Source organism: Chiloscyllium punctatum, unplaced genomic scaffold, assembly GCF_047496795.1.
Source record: "Chiloscyllium punctatum isolate Juve2018m unplaced genomic scaffold, sChiPun1.3 scaffold_1049, whole genome shotgun sequence".
NCBI classification, from domain to species: Eukaryota; Metazoa; Chordata; class Chondrichthyes; order Orectolobiformes; family Hemiscylliidae; genus Chiloscyllium; species Chiloscyllium punctatum.
In genome coordinates this window covers 5,055-26,281 of record NW_027310783.1, presented here as the reverse complement: position 1 = coordinate 26,281, position 21,227 = coordinate 5,055, and the positions used below count along the sequence as shown (strand labels likewise).

Here is a 21,227-nt window from a genome sequence, read left to right as displayed (position 1 = left end):
GGGGAAGGGGGTTTCTGAGAGGGGGAAGGGGTTTCTAAGAGGGGGAAGGCATTTTTTAGAGGGGGAAGGGGTTTCTGAGAGAGGGAAGGGAGTTTCTGAGAGGGGGAAGGGGTTTCTAAGAGGGGGAAGGGAGTTTCTGAGAGGGGGAAGGGGTTTCTAAGAGGGGGAAGGCATTTTTTAGAGGGGGAAGGGGTTTCTGAGAGAGGGAAGGGAGTTTCTGAGAGGGGGAAGGGGTTTCTAAGAGGGGGAAGGCATTTTTTAGAGGGGGAAGGGGTTTCTGGGAGGGGGAAGGGAGTTTCTGAGAGGGGGAAGGGGTTTCTTAGAGGGGGAAGGTGTTTCTGAGAGGGGGAGGGAGTTTCTGAGAGGGGGAAGGGGTTTCTGAGAGGGGGAGGGAGTTTCTGAGAGGGGGAAGGGGTTTCTGAGAAGGGGAAGGAATTTCTGAGGTGGGGGAAGGTGTTTCTTAGAGGGGGAGGGAGTTTCTGAGAGGGGGAAGGGGTTTCTGAGAGGGGGAGGGAGTTTCTGAGAAGGGGAAGGGGTGTCTGAGAGGGGGAAGGGGTTTCTGAGAGGGGGAATGTGTTTCTTAGAGGGGGAAGAGGATTTCTGAGAGGGGGAAGGGGTTTCTGAGAGGGGGAGAGATTTTCTGAGAGGGGGAAGGAGTTTCTGAGAGGGGGAAGGTGTTTCTTTGAGGGGAAGGGGATTTCTGAGAGGGGGAAGGGGTGTCTGAGAGGGGGAAGGAGTTTCTGAGAGGGGGAAGGGGTTTCTGAGAGGGGGAAGGGGTGTCTGAGAGGGGGAAGGAGTTTCTGAGAGGGGGAAGGAGTTTCTGAGAGGGGGAAGGGACACTCCTTTGTCGCACAGAGAGAAACTGCGAGGGGTCAGGGGGCAGTCTATGAAATGTGCATCAGGCGTTAGGGGCTGGGTTTGGAGAGAGGGAGGGAGAGAGAGAGAGAGAGAGAGGAGCTATTATTGCATTGTCAGAGGAACAGTATCGCACAGAGCAACTGGAAACTCAGACTAGTCAGAGAGAGACAGAGAGAGAGATAGAAACCCAGAGAGAGAGACAGAGACACAGAGAGAGAGAGAGAGAGAGAGAGAGGGACTGAGAGAGAGAGAGACACACACAGTGAGAGAGAGAGAGAGAGAGACACACACACAGAGATAGAGAGAGAGACAGAGAGAGAGAGAGAGACACACACACAGAGAGCGTGAGAGTGATAGAGACAGTGCGAGAGACCGAGAGAGTGACTGGGAGACACAGAGATTGCAAGAGAGCTTGAGAGGCAGAGAGAGAGAGAGAGAGAGACGAAGACAGTACGAGAGACTGAGAGACAGGGAGAGAGAGAAAGAGAGAGACTGAAAGAGATCAGAGAATAGAGAGAGGGAGAGCAGTTTGACAGAGACGAGATAGAGAGAGTGATAGACTGAGAGTGGGGGAGGTGGGTAGTGAGAGAGACTGAGAGATAGAGCAAGAGAGAGAAAGACAGAGAGAGAGACAGAGTGAGAGAGAGCAAGAGAGAGAGAGAGAGAGTGAGAGAGGGGGACAGAGTGACAGACAGAGAGAGAGAGAGAGAGTGAGAGACAGAGGGAGAGACAGAGAGAGCGAGCTTTGACTGGAGTTCTTGTCGAAGGGTAAATGGAGGCTCCGCTGAGGCAGAGGGCAGTGGGGGGAGAGTCCTTTGAGCTGAGGGAGCTAAACGAGAGGCTGGAGTGTTACCTCCAGAGGGTAGGTGCTCTCGAACAGGAGAACACACGCCTGCAGAGTGAGCTAGACTCCCTGAGGAGACTGCCTCCTACTGGGGGAGCAGGGGGGATGGAGGGGGAGCTGCAGTGCGCGAGGGTCTCACTGGCCGAGGGCTGGGGGCAACTCGACAGTCTCGCCCTGGAGCGGGACTCCCTCCTGGATGAGGTGGGCCAGCTCCAAGAGAGCTGTGCCAGGCAGGGGCGGCAGAGGGACCAGCTGGTGAGAGAGCTCACCCGGAGAAGGAGGGAGCTGGAGGAGGAGGAGAGGGGGAGGCTGGGCCTGGTCAACAGGCTCCAGGCGTTGGAGAGAGAGAGGAAGGTGCTGGAGGGGACTCACCAGGAGGAGCTAGGCAGGCTGCGGGAGGAGAGGGCGAGCTGGGCACCGTCTCTGGGCACAACGCCAGCGCCATCCCCCCAGGCCTTGGGGAGCGGGGACTGGGAGCTGTACCGCGAGCAGTTCCGGGCGCTCTGCGAGCATTCCCGGGAAGCCTACAGGCAGGAGGTGGCGAGGTTAGAGAGGGCCCTGGCGCAGGGTAGCGAGAGGGAACGCAGCGCCAGGGAGCGGAGGAAGCAGGCGCAGGTGGAGCTGCGCGCCCTGGAGAAAGAGCTGGCCTCGCGGAAGCAGCAACGCACCGACCTGCTCGCACAGGTCAGCCACTGCCAAGAGAAACACACCAGCGGGCTCCAACAACTCCAGGTAAGAGGGCACGTTCTGTCTCCCCTCCGGGAGGCGGGGGGGGGTGGGGGGGTGGAAACGCGCGAGAGGGAGGGAGAGGGGGAGAGAGAGAGGAGGATATCGGGGGGGGGGAGGTTTGGGATAGAGGGAGGGCGATGGGGGAGAGGGGAAGGGTGATGGCGGGAGATGTGGTGATTAGGGTGGATTGATCCGCTCCCTCAGCGCTGACCCTCCGACAGTGCCCACTCCCTCAGCACTGACCCTCTGACAGTGCCCACTCCCTCAGCGCTGACCCTCCGACAGTGCCCACTCCCTCAGCACTGACCCTCCGACAGTGCCCACTCCCTCAGCACTGACCCTCTGACAGTGCCCGCTCCCTCAGTACTGACCCTCCGACAGTGTGGCACTCCCTCAGCACTGACCATCCAACAGTGCCTACTCCCTCAGCACTGACCCTCGGACAGTGCCCACTCCCTCAGCACTGACCCTCCGACAGTGCCTACTCCCTCAGCACTGACCCTCTGACAGTGCCCACTCCCTCAGCACTGACCCTCCGACAATGCCCGCTCCCTCAGCACTGGCCCTCCAAAAGTGCCCACTCCCTCAGCACTGACCCTCTAACAGCGCCCACTCCCTCAGCACTGACCGTTGGTGAGAGTGGGAGAGTGGGTGTCTCTATACACCCCTGGCCATGTGGAACCTCCCGGCGGTGGGGGTGGGGAATCTAGGATAGGAGGGGATGGGGAGTGAGAGTACGCTGGGCCCTGCTGGAGACCGTAAACCCATTGGCCACTCACTCCAAAGGACCCCTGAATGGGCGGCCAATCCAATCTCTCGGATATTGACACTGTGACCATCTCAACTCTTCCAGGAGAGAATCGACCAATTGGAAAAGGACAAGGCCTCACTCATGGCTAAAATGCAGCCCATCCTGGCCGAGCAGCAGTCGCTGATGCAGGCAAAGCTGGACCTGAGTTTGGAGGTCATTATGTACAGGTAACCATGGCGGCCATCTTGATCCCTGCGCTGAGGGTCAGAGAGGAGTCCCATGTGACTGCAGTGTCTGGGATCGCCTCCCTTGCTGTGCGTTTTGGGGGAGGTCATCGGGACGGGGAAGTGAATTCAGGATGAGGGGAACCTCCATCACGAGGTGCTGAGGGAGAGTTAGGCCTCAGGCTCTGGGCATCGCCCTGGGAATGACCAAATTCCAACCCACTTCCTTCGAGCTGTTGGGTCATTTAGTCCCGAGGCCGGGACTGAGGGAATCTGAGGGACACACACGCTCTCTAACACACTCACACACACACTCACACACTCTCACACACACACTCTCACTCACACACACACACACTCACACACACACACACACACACACACACTCTCACACTCTCACACACACACTCTCACTCACACACACACACACTCACACACACACACACACTCTCACACACACACTCTCTCATACACACACACTCACTCACAGTCTCACTCACACACACACACTCTCATACACACTCTCTCACTCACACACTCACATACACACACTCTTTCGCACACACTCATTCACACACACTCAGACGCACTCACTCACTCACCCACTCTCTCACACACACATTCTCTCACTCACACACACACTCTCTCTCATACACACTCTCCCTCTCACTCATACACACACTCTCACACACACACACTCTCGCTCACACACTCTCGCAATCACACACTCTCTCTCACACTCACACACTCTCTCTCTCACATGCACACGCACTCTCCCCCATACTCCCCCTCTCTCTCTCACACACACACTCTTACACATACTCTCTCTCAGACTCATACACACACTCTCTCACACACACACTCTCTCTCACACATACACACACACACACACACACACACACTCTCGCAGTCACACACTCTCTCTCACATGCACACACTCTCCCCCATACACTCTCTCTCATACACACACTCTTACACATACTCTCTCTCTCACACACACAGACACTCTCTCACACACGCACTCTCTCTCTCTCACACACACTCTCTCTCACACACTCTCCCCCATACACTCTCTCTCATACACACACTCTTACACATACTCTCTCTCACACACACAGACACTCTCTCACACACACAGACACTCTCTCACACACGCACTCTCTCTCTCTCACACACACTCTCTCTCACACACTCTCCCCCATACACTCTCTCTCTCATACACACACTCTTACACATACTCTCTCTCACACACACAGACACTCTCTCACACACACAGACACTCTCTCTCACACACACTCTCACTCTCTCTCACTCACACACTCTCACACACACTCTCACACACAATCTCTCTTCCTCACACACTCACTCTCTCTCACACCCTCTTTCTCACAAACACACTCACACACACACACACACACACTGGCTCTCAGACAGTCACTCTCCCTCACCGACACCCCCTCAGTTCCCCTCCCCCCCTCTCCCAGCCCGCTGTGTGAGTTGGAGTGTGTATTCGCTGTGTGCTGACTCAGTTGGCTCTAACACAGTGACTGTCTCACACTGCTCCATGCTCCCACACTGACACAATGGAGCTAACCAGCCTCTCATTATCACTACAATGGGGCCCAGCTCAGTCTACACTGCATTCAGGAAGGGCTGGTCCCTCGCTCCATCACCCACTCTCACACTCTCTCTCACACACTCTCTCACACACACTCTCTCACACACACATACACACCCACTCTCACCCGCTCTCTCACACACACTCTCACCCGCTCTCTCACACACTCTCTCCCTCACACATACACACCCACTCTCACACTCTCTCACACACTCTCTCCCTCACACACACTCTCACACACACACATACACACCCACTCTCACCCGCTCTCTCACACACTCTCTCCCTCACACTCTCTCACACACACATACACACACACTCTCACCCGCTCTCTCACACACTCTCTCCCTCACCCGCTCTCTCACACACTCTCTCCCTCACACTCTCTCACACACTCTCTCCCTCACACTCTCTCACACACACATACACACCCACTCTCACCCGCTCTCTCACACACTCTCTCCCTCACACACTCTCACACACACACATACACACCCACTCTCACCCGCTCTCTCACACACTCTCTCCCTCACACTCTCTCACACACACATACACACACACTCTCACCCGCGCTCTCACACACTCTCTCCCTCACCCGCTCTCTCACACACTCTCTCCCTCACACTCTCTCACACACTCTCTCCCTCACACTCTCTCACACACACATACACACACACTCTCACCCGCTCTCTCACACACTCTCTCCCTCACACTCTCTCACACACACACTCTCACCCGCTCTCTCACACACTCTCTCCCTCACCCGCTCTCTCACACACTCTCTCCCTCACACTCTCTCCCTCACACTCTCTCACACACACATACACACACACTCTCACCCGCTCTCTCACACACTCTCTCCCTCACACTCTCTCACACACACATACACACACACTCTCACCCGCTCTCTCACACACTCTCTCCCTCACACTCTCTCACACACACATACACACACACTCTCACCCGCTCTCTCACACACTCTCTCTCACACACTCTCTCACACACACATACACACACACTTGCTCGCACACACACACACTCCCTTGCACACACACTCTCACACACACTCTCTCACACTCTCCCTCGCACACACTATCTCACACTCTCTCTCACACACACACTCACACACACACTCACTCTCACACATACTCTCCCTCACTCTCTCACACACACTCTCTCTCACACACTCTCACACACTCTCTCTCGCACTCTCACACACACTCTCTGCCACACTCTCTCTCTCACACACACTCTCTCTCACACTCTCTCACACACATACACTCTCTCACACACTCTCACTCACACTCTCTCCCACACACACTTGATCGCGCACTCTCTCACACACTCACTCGCACACACACTCACATTCACTCTCTCACACACTCTCTCTCTCTCACACACACACCTTCTTTCACACTGTCTCTCTCACACACACACACTCTCTCTCACACACACACTCTCCCACACTCTCTCTCACACACTCTCTCTCACACACACACTCTCACATACACTTTCTCTCACACACACACTCTCTCGCACACACTCACACACACACTCTGTCACACGCTCTCCCTCACACACACTCTCACACTCTCTCCCTCACACACTGTCACACACACGCTCTCACACACTCTCTCATAAACACACACTCTCTCATAAACACACTCTCCCACACACATTCTCTCTCACACTCTCTCTGTCACACACACTCTCACACTCTCTCACACACACTCTCTCTGTCACACACACTCTCACACTCACTCTCTCTCTCACACACACTCTCACACTCACTCTCTCTCACACACACACACACACACTCTGTTGCACACTCTCACACACACGCTCTCACACAGACACTCTGTCACACACTCTCTCTCACACACACACAGACACACACTCTCACACAGACACTCATACACACACACTCTCACACAAACACACTTTTTCTCTCACACTCTCTCTGTCACACACACTCTCACACTCTCTCACACACACTCTCTCTGTCACACACACTCTCACACTCACTCTCTCTCACACACACTCTCACACTCACTCTCTCTCTCTCACACACACACACTCTGTCACACGCTCTCTCTCACACTCACTCTCTCTCACACACACTCTCACACTCACTCTCTCTGTCACACACACACACACTTCACTATCTCTGAAGGTTTTCAGGAAATGAATGGGTGGGAGAGGTGGTAGTGAAAACTCCAGTCTGGGGAGGATGGGAACGTGTGTGGGCGAGGGAGGGCAGGAGAGAGCCATTGTCTACCTGAGTTGCCGACACCATTCCACAAAAGGCCTTACAGTGTGGGAAGAGGCCATTCAGCCCATCGAATCCATACCGACCCATCAAAGTGTATCATACCCTGACCCACCCCAATACACTATTTCCCACGGCCAATCCACCCTAACCTGCACATCCCTGGGGCACTATGGGACAATTTCCCATGGCCAATCCACCCTAACCTGCACATCCCTGGGGCACTATGGGACAATTTCCCATGACCAATCCACCCTAACCTGCACATCCCTGGGCACTATGGGACAATCTCCCACGGCCCATCCACCCTAACCTGCACATCCCAGGGCACTATGGGACAATTTCCCAAGGCCAATCCACCCTAACCTGCACATCCCTGGACACTATGGGACAATTCCCCACGGCCAATCCACCCTAACCTGCACATCCCTGGGCACTATGGGACAATCTCCCACGGCCCATCCACCCTAACCTGCACATCCCAGGGCACTATGGGACAATTTCCCAAGGCCAATCCACCCTAACCTGCACATCCCTGGACACTATGGGACAATTTCCCACGGCCAATCCACCCTAACCTGCACATCCCTGGGCACTATGGGACAATCTCCCACGGCCCATCCACCCTAACCTGCACATCCCAGGGCACTATGGGACAATTTCCCACGGCCGATCCACCCTAACCTGCACATCCCTGGACACTATGGGACAATTTCCCATGGCCAATCCACCCTAACCTGCACATCCCTGGACACTATGGGACAATTTCCCACGGCCAATCCACCCTAACCTGCACATCCCTGGACACTATGGGAAAATTTCCCACGGACAATCCACCCTGACCTGCACATCCCTGGACACTATGGGAACGCCTGGTGAAAAGGACACATCCCGAATAAGAGCTGGGGCTGTTTTGGAATGGCTCAGGAATTCTCGGAGCTGCCAGCTGCTACGGGCTGGGTATTCCGATCGGAATGTCTGGCCTCTCCCACCAGCCGGGAGCAGCCTCAGCTGTTGGCACCTCACCTGCTCCCTCCTCCTGGATAAAGTAACTCAGACTCTGGGAGACATCGGGGGACAGGAGGGGACGGAGGGGGTGACAGAGATAGGGAGGGGGTGTAGGGGGCTGGAGGGGGTGACAGAGATAGGTAGGGGGTGTAGGGGGCTGGAGGGGGTGATAGAGATAGGGAGGGGGTGTAGGGGGCTGGAGGGGGTGACAGAGATAGGTAGGGGGTGTAGGGGGCTGGAGGGGGTGACAGGGATAGGTAGGGGGTGTAGGGGGCTGGAGGAGGTGACAGAGATAGGGAGGGGGTGTAGGGGGCTGGAGGGGGTGACAGGGATAGGGAGGGGGTGTAGGGGGCTGGAGGGGGTGACAGAGATAGGGAGGGGGTGTAGGGGGCTGGAGGGGGTGACAGAGATAGGTAGGGGGTGTAGGGGCTGGAGGGGGTGACAGGGATAGGGAGGGGGTGTAGGGTCTGGAGGGTGTGACAGAGATAGGGAGGGGGTGTAGGGGGATGGAGGGGGTGACAGAGATAGGGAGGGGGTGTAGGGGCTGGAGGGGGTGACAGAGATAGGGAGGGGGTGTAGGGGCTGGAGGGGGTGACAGAGATAGGGAGGGGGTGTAGGGGCTGGAGGGGGTGACAGAGATAGGGAGGGGGTGTAGGGTCTGGAGGGGGTGACGGAGATAGGGAGGGGGTTTAGGGGCTGGAGGGGGTGACAGAGATAGGGAGGGGGTGTAGGGGGATGGAGGGGGTGACAGAGATAGGGAGGGGGTGTAGGGGGATGGAGGGGGTGACAGAGATAGGGAGGGGGTGACAGGGATAGGGAGGGGGTGTAGGGGGCTGGAGGAGGTGACAGAGATAGGGAGGGGGTTTAGGGGCTGGAGGAGGCGACAGAGATAGGGAGGGGGTATAGGGGCTGGAGGGGGTGACAGAGATAGGGAGGGGGTATAGGGGCTGGAGGGGGTGACAGAGATGGGGAGGGGGTGTAGGGGCTGGAGGGAGTGATAGAGATAGGGAGGGGGTGTAGGGGCTGGAGGGGGTGACAGAGATAGGGAGGGGGTGTAGGGGCTGGAGGGGGTGACAGAGATAGGGAGGGGGTGTAGGGGCTGGAGGGGGCGACAGAGATAGGGAGGGGGTGTAGGGACTGGAGGAGGGGACAGAGATAGGGAGGGGGTGTAGGGGGCTGGAGGGGGTGACAGGGATAGGGAGGGGGTGTAGGGGCTGGAGGGGGTGACAGAGATAGGGAGGGGGTGTAGGAGGTGACAGAGATAGGGAGGGGGATGAGGTAAGCTCTAGGATTGAGCTGCTTCGACAGAGAGTGTGTGCATCAAGAGCAGAGGATCTTATTCGGGGGATTATCAGCCCCTCCCCCTCACACATTCCGGAACATTCCTGTGTGTTGGTGGGAGCTGCCCAGGGTGACCAATCTGCAGCCTGTGTCCTCACTCGCAGTATTGTTCACACTCACACACACACACTCACACAAAGACTTAGACTCACTCACACTCTCACACACACTCACACTCACTCACACACACATATACACACACACAGACACACACTCACACACATACTCACACGCGCACACACACACACACACACATACTCACACGCACACACTCACTCACAAACACACACACACACTCACATACACTCATGCACACATATACACATGTCTCACACTCACACCCACACTCACACACACACACACACACACTCACTCACACACACATATACACACACACAGACACACACTCACACACATACTCACATGCGCACACACACTCACACACACACATACTCACACGCACACACTCACTCACAAACACACACACACACTCACATACACTCATGCACACATATACACATGTCTCACACTCACACCCACACTCACACACACACTCACTCACACTTCCACACACACATTCACTCACACAGGCTCACACTCACACACTCACAGTAACGCACACATACACTCGCAATCACAGTAACACACTCACCACACTTGCGCCATATTGTCCAGGGATGTGCAGGTTAGGGTGGATTGGCCGTGGGAAATTGTCCCATAGTGCCCAGGGATGTGCAGGTTAGGGTGGATTGGCCATGGGAAATTGTCCCATAGTGTCCAGGGATGTGCAGGTTAGGGTGGATTGGCCATGGGAAATTGTCCCATAGTGCCCAGGGATGTGCAGGTTTGGGTGGGTTGGCCGTGCGGAAAGGGATTCTCTCGATGAAAATGTTGTCTCTGATTGTTTTGCTATTCTGTCCCAGAACGCTGTTGGACTCCGAGTTTGGAAGGATTCAGACCCCAGGACGGGCTGCAGCCCTCACCGTGACTGCAAAAGGTGAGGCATATCCCTAACGTGTCCCCCCACACACTCACCCCAATTACCCCCTCTCCCGTCCACAGGGGAGTAGGGGACTCGCTCCCACGGGGAGTGGGGGGAGAATGGGGGACTCACTCCCACGGGGAGTGGGGGGAGAATGGGGGACTCGCTCCCACGGGGAGTGGGGGGGGAGAATGGGGGACTCACTCCCACGGGGAGTGGGGGGGGAGAGAATGGGGGACTCACTCTCACGGGGAGTGGGGGGAGAATGGGGGACTCACTCCCACGGGGAGTGGGGGGAGAGAATGGGGGACTCGCTCCCCACGGGGAATGGGGGGAGAATGGGGGACTCGCTCCCCACGGGGAGTGGGGGGAGAATGGGGGACTCACTCCCACGGGGAGTGGGGGGAGAATGGGGGACTCGGTCCCACGGGGAGTGGGGGGGAGAATGGGGGACTCAGTCCCACGGGGAGTGGGGGGAGAATGGGGGACTCGCTCCCCACGGGGAGTGGGGGGGGAGAATGGGGGACTCGCTCCCCACGGGGAGTGGGGGGAGAATGGGGGACTCGCTCCCCACGGGGAGTGGGGGGAGAATGGGGGACTCACTCCCACGGGGAGTGGGGGGAGAATGGGGGACTCGGTCCCACGGGGAGTGGGGGGGAGAATGGGGGACTCAGTCCCACGGGGAGTGGGGGGAGAATGGGGGACTCGCTCCCCACGGGGAGTGGGGGGGGAGAATGGGGGACTCGCTCCCCACGGGGAGTGGGGGGAGAATGGGGGACTCGCTCCCCACGGGGAGTGGGGGGAGAATGGGGGACTCACTCCCACGGGGAGTGGGGGGAGAATGGGGGACTCGCTCCCACGGGGAGTGGGAGGGTAGAATGGGGGACTCGCTCCCACGGGGAGTGGGGGGGAGAATGGGGGACTCACTCCCACGGGGAGTGGGGAGAGAATGGGGGACTCGCTCCCACAGGGAGTGGGGGGAGAATGGGGGACTCGCTCCCACGGGGAGTGGTTGAGCTTTAGTGTCTACTGGGGATGGGTATGGGTTCTGGTAGGTGGTCCACCCCCCCCAGAACAATTACGTTGGGGCCGGGAAGGGGGGAGGGTTGGGGGGTTTCAGGATTTGGGATGTTTGTGGGATATCGGGCGATGTTTGATCCTAACCAGACCAGATTGACGGTGTTGTCTCCCAACAGTTCCATGGACGGAGGTCAGTCAATGCCTGGAGAGTGTGTATTCCATCAGGGGTCCCCAGGACGCGGGAAAGAGGCTGCGCCTGGAGAGGGAGGGGTTCGGAACGAGCCCGGATACCAGGAACGCCGTCCCCTCGGGAGATCGTGGGCCTCCCGCAGAGGCGGCCATTTTGCCAGGGCTGGAGTGGGCCGAGATGGGTAACCCCAAACCCCTCCGGCAGGGTGGAGGGGGGAGAGAGCCGGACTCGGAGACCCCCCAACCGGTGGCGACCCTCGGCCCGGCGCCGCGGAAGGTTCCGGAGAGCGGCAGCCCCCAGGGGGCGGAGGGCGCCCCCCTGTGCAACGGAGAGATCGCCCCCGGGGTGGGGACGGAGGGCAACACGAGCGACGGGAAGCTGACCCCAGGCCATGCCTCCCGGAAGGTTCTGGAAGAGGGGCGGAGCCGACCCAAAATGGAGGACACAGGCCCGCGGATGCCATTGCTGGTGGGCGATCACGGTGCCCTCCCCCCATTGGTCAACGGGGAGCTCTGGTTGGACGAGGCGCTCAATGGGGAGGCAATGGGACCTGCCGCCACGGTCTGGGCGCAGGGGCTGATGGGATTGACCTCCGACCTCCCGCCTGAGGCCAAGGATGGGGGCGGGGCTGGAGAGATAGAATGGGAGAGTGGCCTTCCGGAAGAGGGCGGAGACGCTAAGATGGCGGAGGGGCCTGGGATGGAGGAGGAGAGGGGTCACCATGACGACTGGACTGGCCCTCTGGAGGGGGGGAGCTACATGCCAGTGGAGGGACCCGAGATTACCGGGGTGCCCCTTTACCCCCAGGAGGGGCAAGAGGGAAGGGGAGCGAGGTGGGAGGCAGCGGGAGAGGAAGTACCGGGGCACTGGGGAGCGCCACCGCTGGGGGGGTCGGAAATTCGGGACTTGCAACTGGACAAGGGAGGGGAGGAGGGCACTGCCAATGACCTCAAAAGGAGGCGAGGAACAGGAGTCACTGAACCCCAGCTCACCGGGGTTGGGGCAGGGCAGGGGCCTGAGGTGGACGGAGAGAGGGCAGCCATCTTGGATCGGTCGCCCATCGTTGGCGACTGGGAAACCCCGAGGCCTATAAGGGAGGCGTCTGTCGGGTGGGGGCCAGGAGCAGGAGGGGAGGTTGCCGAGGAGGGTGTGAGGGGACTGGAGCCCGGCACAGGAGGATCCCACGGCCAGGAGGCAGAGGGAGACGAGGGCGCGTTGAGAGATGGTCAATCAGAGGCGGGAGCCCAGGCCGGTGGGGATGCTGAGGGGGCGAGGGTGGGGTCCCAGCCCGAGGTGGGGGAGCGAGAGGGCGAAGACGGAGGCCAGCACAGCGTGACAGACGGTGGCCAGGGGGGGCAGTACTGGGCCCCGGAACGAGCCTGGGAAAGGGTGCCGGCGTCTGAGGAAGAGGGGAGCACGATCCCGGCGGGAGACGCCCTTCCTGGGAACGCTAGCCATGCGACCGAGGGGAGCCCTCCGGAACATGATGATCCCGGGCAGCTGGAGGTCGAGGACCGACGCGAGAAAGGTCGGAGGTCACAGGGCGGCAGGAGGGAGGTCCCGGAGACCGGGGACCACGAAGACGGCCAGACGAAGACCGGGAGACTCCCAACAGAGACGGATGAGGAGAGGGAGTTATCCGTCTCCGGGGAAGAAGGGGAGAAGGGGAGAGCGAGTCCCGCGGGATCCGGGACCAGCCTTCCCGGAAATGCGGAATCTCCCCCCAACCGGGCCTCCGAATCCGAAGGAAGGCGGGAGACGGAGGCAGAGCGGGATGCTCCACCTTCCGATCGGGAAGACCAGGAGCCCGGAGCATCGTCAACGCCTTGCTCCCTGAGCAACGGCAGCTGGTCCGGAGAGACGCGAGGTCAGAACCTTCCGGGAGACAACGCTCCATCAGGCAGAATCACGGACGGAGGCGAGGAATATCGGATTCCTGAAACTCAAAGGATCGGGAGCCGATCCTCAGCCAAGCCCCCCGAAGATCTGTCAGACGAGATTCTTTCCAAAGATGTGGACGCAAGCGAAGGAGTTTCTCTCCGTGAAGATTTAGTCTCCCAGAAAGACAATGTTTCAGGGCAGAGTCTGGACACCCAGGGTGAGATGTCTGAAGGAGTTCCTCTCCGTGAAGATTTAGTCTTTGAGGAAGACACAGTTTCAGGACAGAGTGCAGACACTGAAGAGAGAACACATGAAGGAGTTTCTCTCCATGAAGATTTAGGCTCTGGGGAAGACAGAGCCCCAGACCAGAGCGAGCACCCCAAAGAGGTGACACACAAAGGAGTTTCTCTCCATGAACTTTTAGTCTCTGAGGAAGACAGAGCTTCAGAACTGAGCGTGGAGACTAAAGGTGAGATGTCTGAAGGAGTTTCTCTCCATGAAGATTTAATCTCTGAGGAAGACAATGTTTCAAGGCAGAGCATGGACACCCAGGGTGAGATGTCTGAAGGAGTTTCTCTCCATGAAGATTTAGTCTCCAACGAAGACACAGTTTCAGGACGGAGTGCGGACACTGAAGAGAGAACGCAAGAAGGAGTTTCTCTCCATGAAGATTTAGTCCCCCAGGAAGACATAGTGTCAGAACAAAGTGAGGACCCCAAAGAGACAATTTGCGAAGGAGTTTCTCTCCGTGAAGATTTAGTCTCTGAGGGAGATACAGTTTCAGGACAGAGTGCGGACACTGAAGAGAGAACGTGTGAAGGAGTTTCTCTCCGTGAAGATTTAGTCTCTGAGGAAGACAATGTTTCAGGGCAGAGTCTGGACACCCAGGGTGAGATGTCTGAAAGAGTTTCTCTTAATGAAGAATCAGGCCCTGGAGAAGATAGAGCTTCAGAACTGAGCGTGGAGACTAAAGGTGAGATGTCTGAAGGAGTTTCTCTCCATGAAGATTTAGTCTCCGAGGAAGGCATGGTTTCAGGGCAGAGCACAGACACCCAGGGTGAGATGTGCGAAAGAGTTTCTCTCCATGAAGATTCAGGCCCTGAGGAAACCAGAGCTCCAGAACAGAGTGAGGACCCCAAAAAGACAATTTGCGAAGGAGTTTCTCTCCACGAAGATTTAATTTCCCAGGAAGACATGGTGTCAGAACAGCGCCAGGACCCCAAAGAGACAATTTGCGAAGGAGTTTCACTCTTTGAAGATTTAATCTCCAAGAAAGACATTGAGTCAGGGCAGAGCATGGACACCCAGGGTGAGATGTCTGAAGGAGTTTCTCTTCATGAAGAATCAGGCCCTGGGGAAGACAGAGCTTCAGAACTGAGTGTGGAGACTAAAGGTGAGATGTCTGAAGGAGTTTCTCTCCATGAAGATTTAGTCCCCCAGGAAGACATAGTGTCAGAACAAAGTGAGGACCCCAAAGAGACAATTTGCAAAGGAGTTTCTCTCCATAAAGTTTTACTCTCTGAGGAAGATACAGTTTCAGGGCAGACCATGGACACCCAGAGTGAGATGTCTGAAGGAGTTTCTCTCCATGAAGATTTAGTCCCCCAGGAAGGCAATGTTACAGGGCAGACCATGGACACCCAGAGTGAGATGTCTGAAGGAGTTTCTCTCCATGAAGATTTAGTCTCTGAGGAAGGCATGGTTTCAGGGCAGAGCACAGACACCCAGGGTGAGATGTGCGAAAGAGCTTCTCTCCATGAAGATTCAGGCCCTGAGGAAACTAGAGCTCCAGAACAGAGTGAGGACCCCAAAAAGACAATTTGCGAAGGAGTTTCTCTCCACGAAGATTTAGTCTCTCAGGAAGACAATGTTTCAGGGCAGAGTGCAGACACTGAAGAGAGAACACGTGAAGGAGTTTCTGTCCATGAAGATTCAATCTCTGGGCAAGACAGAGCTTCAGAACAGAGCGAGGATGCCAAAGAGAAAACATGTGAAGGAGTTTCTCTTGGTGAAGATTTAGTCTCCGAGGAAGACACAGTTTCAGGGCAGAGTCTGGACACCCAGGGTGAGATGTCTGAAGGAGTTTCTCTCCATGAAGATTTAGTCTCTGAGGAAGACAGAGCTTCAGGGCAGAATGCAGACACTGAAGAGAGAACGCGTGAAGGAGTTTCACTCCATGAAGATTTAGTTCCCCAGGAAGACATGGTGTCAGAACAGAGCGAGGATCCCAAAGAGACCATGTGCCAAGGAGTTTCATTCCGTGAAGATTTAGTCTCTGAGGAAGACAATGTTTCAAGGCAGAGCATGGACACCCAGGGTGAGATGTCTGAAGGAGTTTCTCTCCATGAAGATTTAGTCTCTGAGGAAGACAGAGCTTCAGGGCAGAATGCAGACACTGAAGAGAGAACGCGTGAAGGAGTTTCACTCCATGAAGATTTAGTTCCCCAGGAAGACATGGTGTCAGAACAGAGCGAGGATCCCAAAGAGACCATGTGCCAAGGAGTTTCATTCCGTGAAGATTTAGTCTCTGAGGAAGACAATGTTTCAGGGCAGAGTCTGGACACCCAGGGTGAGATGTCTGAAGGAGTTTCTCTCCGTGAAGAATCAAGTCCTGGGAAAGACAGAGCTTCAGAACAGAGCGTGGAGACTAAAGGTGAGATGTCTGAAGGAGTTCCTCTCCGTGAAGATTTAGTCTCTGAGGAAGGAACAGTTTCAGGGCAGAGCGCAGACACTGAAGAGAGAACACATGAAGGAGTTTCTGTCCATGAAGATTCAGGCTCTGGGGAAGACAGAGCTTCAGACCAGAGTGAGGACCCCATAGAGGAGACACACAAAGGAGTTTCTCTCCACGAACTTTTAGTCTCTGAGGAAGACAGAGCTTCAGAACAGAGCGTGGAGACTAAAGGTGAGATGTCTGAAGGAGTTTCTCTCCATGAAGATTTAGTCTCCGAGGAAGACGCAGTTTCAGGGCAAAGTACGGACAATGAAGAGAGAAAGCGAGAAGGAGTTTCTCTGCATGAAGATTTAGTCTCTGAGGAAGACAATGTTTCAGGGCAGAGTCTGGACACTGAAGAGAGAACACGTGAAGGAGTTTCTCTGCATGAAGATTTAGTCTCTGAGGAAGACACAGTTTCAGGGCAGAGTGCAGACACTGAAGAGAGAACGCGTGAAGGAGTTTCTGTCCATGAAGATTCAATCTCTGGGCAAGACAGAGCTTCAGAACAGAGCGAGGATGCCAAAGAGAAAACATGTGAAGGGGTTTCTCTTGGTGAAGATTTAGTCTCCGAGGAAGACAGAGTTTCAGGGCAGAGTCTGAACACCCAGGGTGAGATGTCTGAAGGAGTTGTTCTTCATGAAGACTCAAGCCCTGGGAAAGACAGAGCTTCAGAACTGAGCGTGGAGACTAAAGGTGAAATCTCTGAAGGAGTTTCTCTCCATGAAGATTTAGTCTCTGAGGAAGACAATGTTTCAGGGCAGAGTCTGGATACTGAAGAGAGAACGCGTGAAGGAGTTTCTCTCCATGAAGATTTAGTCTCTGAGGAAGACACAGTTTCAGGGCAGAGTCTGGACACCAAAGAGCAGATCTCTGAAGCAGTTGTTCTTCATGAAGATTCAGTTTCTGGGGAAGACACAGTTTCAGGGCAGAGTGTGGACACCCAGGGTGAGATGTCTGAAGGAGTTTCTCTCCACGAACTTTTAGTCTCTGAGGAAGACAGAGCTTCAGAACAGAGCGTGGAGACTAAAGGTGAGATGTCTGAAGGAGTTTCTCTCCATGAAGATTTAGTCTCCAACGAAGACACAGTTTCAGGACGGAGTGCGGACACTGAAGAGAGAATGCAAGAAGGAGTTTCTCTCCATGAAGATTTAGTCCCCCAGGAAGACATAGTGTCAGAACAAAGTGAGGACCCCAAAGAGACAATTTGTGAAGGAGTTTCTCTCCATGAAGATTTAGTCTCTGAGGGAGATACAGTTTCAGGGCAGACCATGGACACCCAGAGTGAGATGTCTGAAGGAGTTTCTCTCCGTGAAGATTTAGTCTTCCAGGAAGACATGGTGTCAGAGCTGAACAAGGACCCCAAAGAGACAATTTGCGAAGGAGTTTCTCTCCATGAAGATCTAGTCTCCGACGAAGACACAGTTTCAGGGCAGAGTGCAGACACTGAAGAGAGAACGCGTGAAGGAGTTTCTCTTCATGAAGATTCAATCTCTGGGCAAGACAGAGCTTCAGAACAGAGCAAGGATGCCAAAGAGAAAACATGTGAAGGAGTTTCTCTCTATGAAGTTTTAGTCTCTGAGGAAGACACAGTTTCAGGGCAGAGTGTGGACACTGAAGGGAGAACGCGTGAAGGAGTTTCTCTCCGTGAAGATTTAGTCTTCCAGGAAGACATGGTGTCAGAGCTGAACAAGGACCCCAAAGAGACAATTTGTGAAGGAGTTTCTCTCCATGAAGATTTAGTCTCTGAGGAAGATACAGTTTCAGGGCAGAGTGTTAACACCCAGAGTAAGATGTCTGAAGGAGTTTCTCTCCGTGAAGATTTAGTTTCTGGGGAATACAATGTTTCTGGGCAGAGTCTGGACACTGAAGATAGAACGTGTGAAGGAGTTTCTCTCCATGAAGATTTAGACTTCCAGGAAGACATGGTGTCAGAGCTGAACAAGGACCCCAAAGAGACAATTTGTGAAGGAGTTTCTCTCCATGAAGATTTACTCTCCCAGAAAGACACAGTTTCAGGACAGAGTCTGGACACTGAAGAGAGAACGTGTGAAGGAGTTTCTCTTGGTGAAGATTTACTCTTTGAGGAAGACAATATTTCAGGGCAGAGTCTGGTCACTGAAGAGAGAATGCGAGAAGGAGTTTCTCTCCATGAAGATTTAGTCTCCAACGAAGACACAGTTTCAGGGCAGAGTCTGGACACTGTAGATAGAACGCGAGAAGGAGTTTCTCTCCATGAAGATTTAGTCCCCCAGGAAGACATAGTGTCAGAACAAAGTGAGGACCCCAAAGAGACAATTTGCGAAGGAGTTTCTCTCCATAAAGATTTAGTCTCTGAGGAAGACACAGTTTCAGGACAGAGTGCGGACACTGAAGAGAGAACGCATGAAGGAGTTTCTCTCCGTGAAGATTTAGTCTCCAACGAAGACACAGTTTCAGGACAGAGTCCGGACACTGAAGAGAGAACGTGTGAAGGAGTTTCTCTCCGTGAAGATTTAATCTCTGAGGAAGACAATGTTTCAGGGCAGAATCTGGACACCCAGGGTGAGATGTCTGAAGGAGTTTCTCTCCGTGAAGATTTAGTCTTCCAGGAAAACATGGTGTCAGAGCTGAACAAGGACCCCAAAGAGACAATTTGTGAAGGAGTTTCTCTCCATGAAGATTTAGTCTCTGAGGAAGACAATGTTTCAGGGCAGAGTCTGGACACCCGGGGTGAGATGTCTGAAGGAGTTTCTCTCCGTGAAGATTTAGTCTTCCAGGAAAACATGGTGTCAGAGCTGAACAAGGACCCCAAAGAGACAATTTGTGAAGGAGTTTCTCTCCATGAAGATTTAGTCTCTGAGGAAGACACAGTTTCAGGGCAGAGTGCAGACACTGAAGAGAGAACGTGTGAAGGAGTTTCTCTCCGTGAAGATTCAATCTCTGGGCAAGACAGAGTTTCAGAACAGAGCAAAGATGCCAAAGAGAAAACATGTGAAGGAGTTTCTCTTGGTGAAGATTTAGTCTCTGAGGAAGACACAGTTTCAGGGCTGAGTGCGGACACTGAAGAGAGAATGCGAGAAGGAGTTTCTCTCCGTGAAGATTTAGTCTCTGAGGAAGACAATATTTCAGGGCAGAGTCTGGACACCCAGGGTGAGATGTCTGAAGGAGTTTGTCTCCGTGAAGATTTCGTCTTCCAGGAAGACATGGTGTCAAAGCTGAACAAGGATCCCAAAGAGACAATTTGTGAAGGAATTTCTCTCCATGAAGACTCAGTCTCTGAGGGAGATACAGTTACAGGGCAGACCATGGACACTCAGGGTGAAATCTCTGAAGGAGTTTCTCTCCATGAAGATTTAGGCTCTGAGGAAGACAATGTTTCAGGACAGAGTCTGGACACTGAAGAGAGAACGTGTGAAGGAGTTTCTCTTGGTGAAGATTTAGTCTCCAACGAAGACACAGTTTCAGGGCAGAGTCTGGACACTGTAGAGAGAACGCGTGAAGGAGTTTCTCTCCGTGAAGATTTAGTCTCCAACGAAGACACAGTTTCAGGACGGAGTGCGGACACTGAAGAGAGAACGCGAGAAGGAGTTTCTCTCCATGAAGATTTAGTCCCCCAGGAAGACATAGTGTCAGAACAAAGTGAGAATCCCAAAGAGACAATTTGTGAAGGAGTTTCTCTTCATGAAGACTCAGTCTCTGAGGGGGATGAGACTATAAAGTGGGGTGTGAAGGCTGAAGGGGATTCTCTCGGGAGACAGTGGGTGAACACAGCAGGAGGGGGTGAGGATGTCCCCTCTGTCAATCAGGCGGGAAATCCCAGCATCGATCTCCCACCGGGACTGGGCCCGGACCTGCCTGGAGACAATCCAGAGACCAACGGGGTGACCTCCGAGGAGGGGCGCCCCCAGGAGGCCGGAGACACACAGCAGGGGCTGGGAGGACCCGGGGAATGTGAGGCGGCCCCGGGGACCGAGGCCAATGGGGTGACCTCCGAGGAGGGGCGCCCCCAGGAGGCCGGAGACACACAGCAGGGGCTGGGAGGACCCGGGGAGTGTGAGGGTGCCCCGGGGACCGAGGCCAACGGGGTGACCTCCGAGGAGGGGCGCCCCCGGGAGGCCGGAGACACACAGCAGGGGCTGGGAGGACCCGGGGAGTGTGAGGGTGCCCCGGGGACCGAGGCCAATGGGGTGACCTCCGAGGAGGGGCGCCCCCGGGAGGAGGCGGCGAGCAACAGCAGCCCCCTCCCGCCAGCCGCTCCCCCCAGAAGCCCTCAGCGGGAGCGCGGGGCTGGCGAGGGCGCCCCCGACTGGGCCGGAGACGGCGAGGGGGAGGGCGGAGCCGTGGCCTGGAAACGTTGCCGCGACGACGCACCGAGCTCCACCTCGCCCGACGGGCATCCGGCCAATGGAGACAGGCCATTGGCCCAGTCCCTGGTGGCGGCCTATCAGTATTGGTCATCGGAGGACGAGTAAGGGGGAGGGGCCTCGGGAGTGGGGGGGTGGGGCCTCGGGCGTAGGGGGAGGGGCCTCAGGGGAGGGGGGCCTCGGGCGTGGGGGGAGGGGGTGGGGCTTCGGGCGGGGGGAGGGGAGGGGCCTTGGGAGTGGGGAAGGGGGTGGGGAGGAGGGGGCGGGGCCTTGGGGGAGGGGTGGGGCCTCGGGGAGGGGGTGGGGACTCAGTCAATGGGAGGGGGGTGGGGCCTCGGGGGCAGGGGAGGGGGTGGGGCCTTGGGTGTGGGGGAGGGGAGTAAGGGATGACCCCACCGCCAACCTCCACTGGCGATACTGGTCCTCGGGGAGGGGGTGGTGGGGAATCTGTGC

The 21,227-nt window shown here is 55.8% G+C and overlaps 1 protein-coding gene across 1 annotated transcript; it reads left to right on the top strand.

Moving 5' to 3' along the window:
- Positions 1 to 938: 938 nt before the first annotated feature.
- Positions 939 to 20,920, top strand: LOC140474532 (uncharacterized). Its single transcript, XM_072567715.1, has 4 exons — positions 939 to 2,434; positions 3,285 to 3,409; positions 10,566 to 10,639; positions 11,821 to 20,920. The coding sequence occupies exons 1-4, from the start codon at positions 1,631 to 1,633 to the stop codon at positions 20,880 to 20,882; spliced, it is 10,065 nt and encodes a 3,354-aa protein (XP_072423816.1). The 5' UTR covers positions 939 to 1,630; the 3' UTR covers positions 20,883 to 20,920.
- The last annotated feature ends 307 nt before the right edge of the window (positions 20,921 to 21,227 follow it).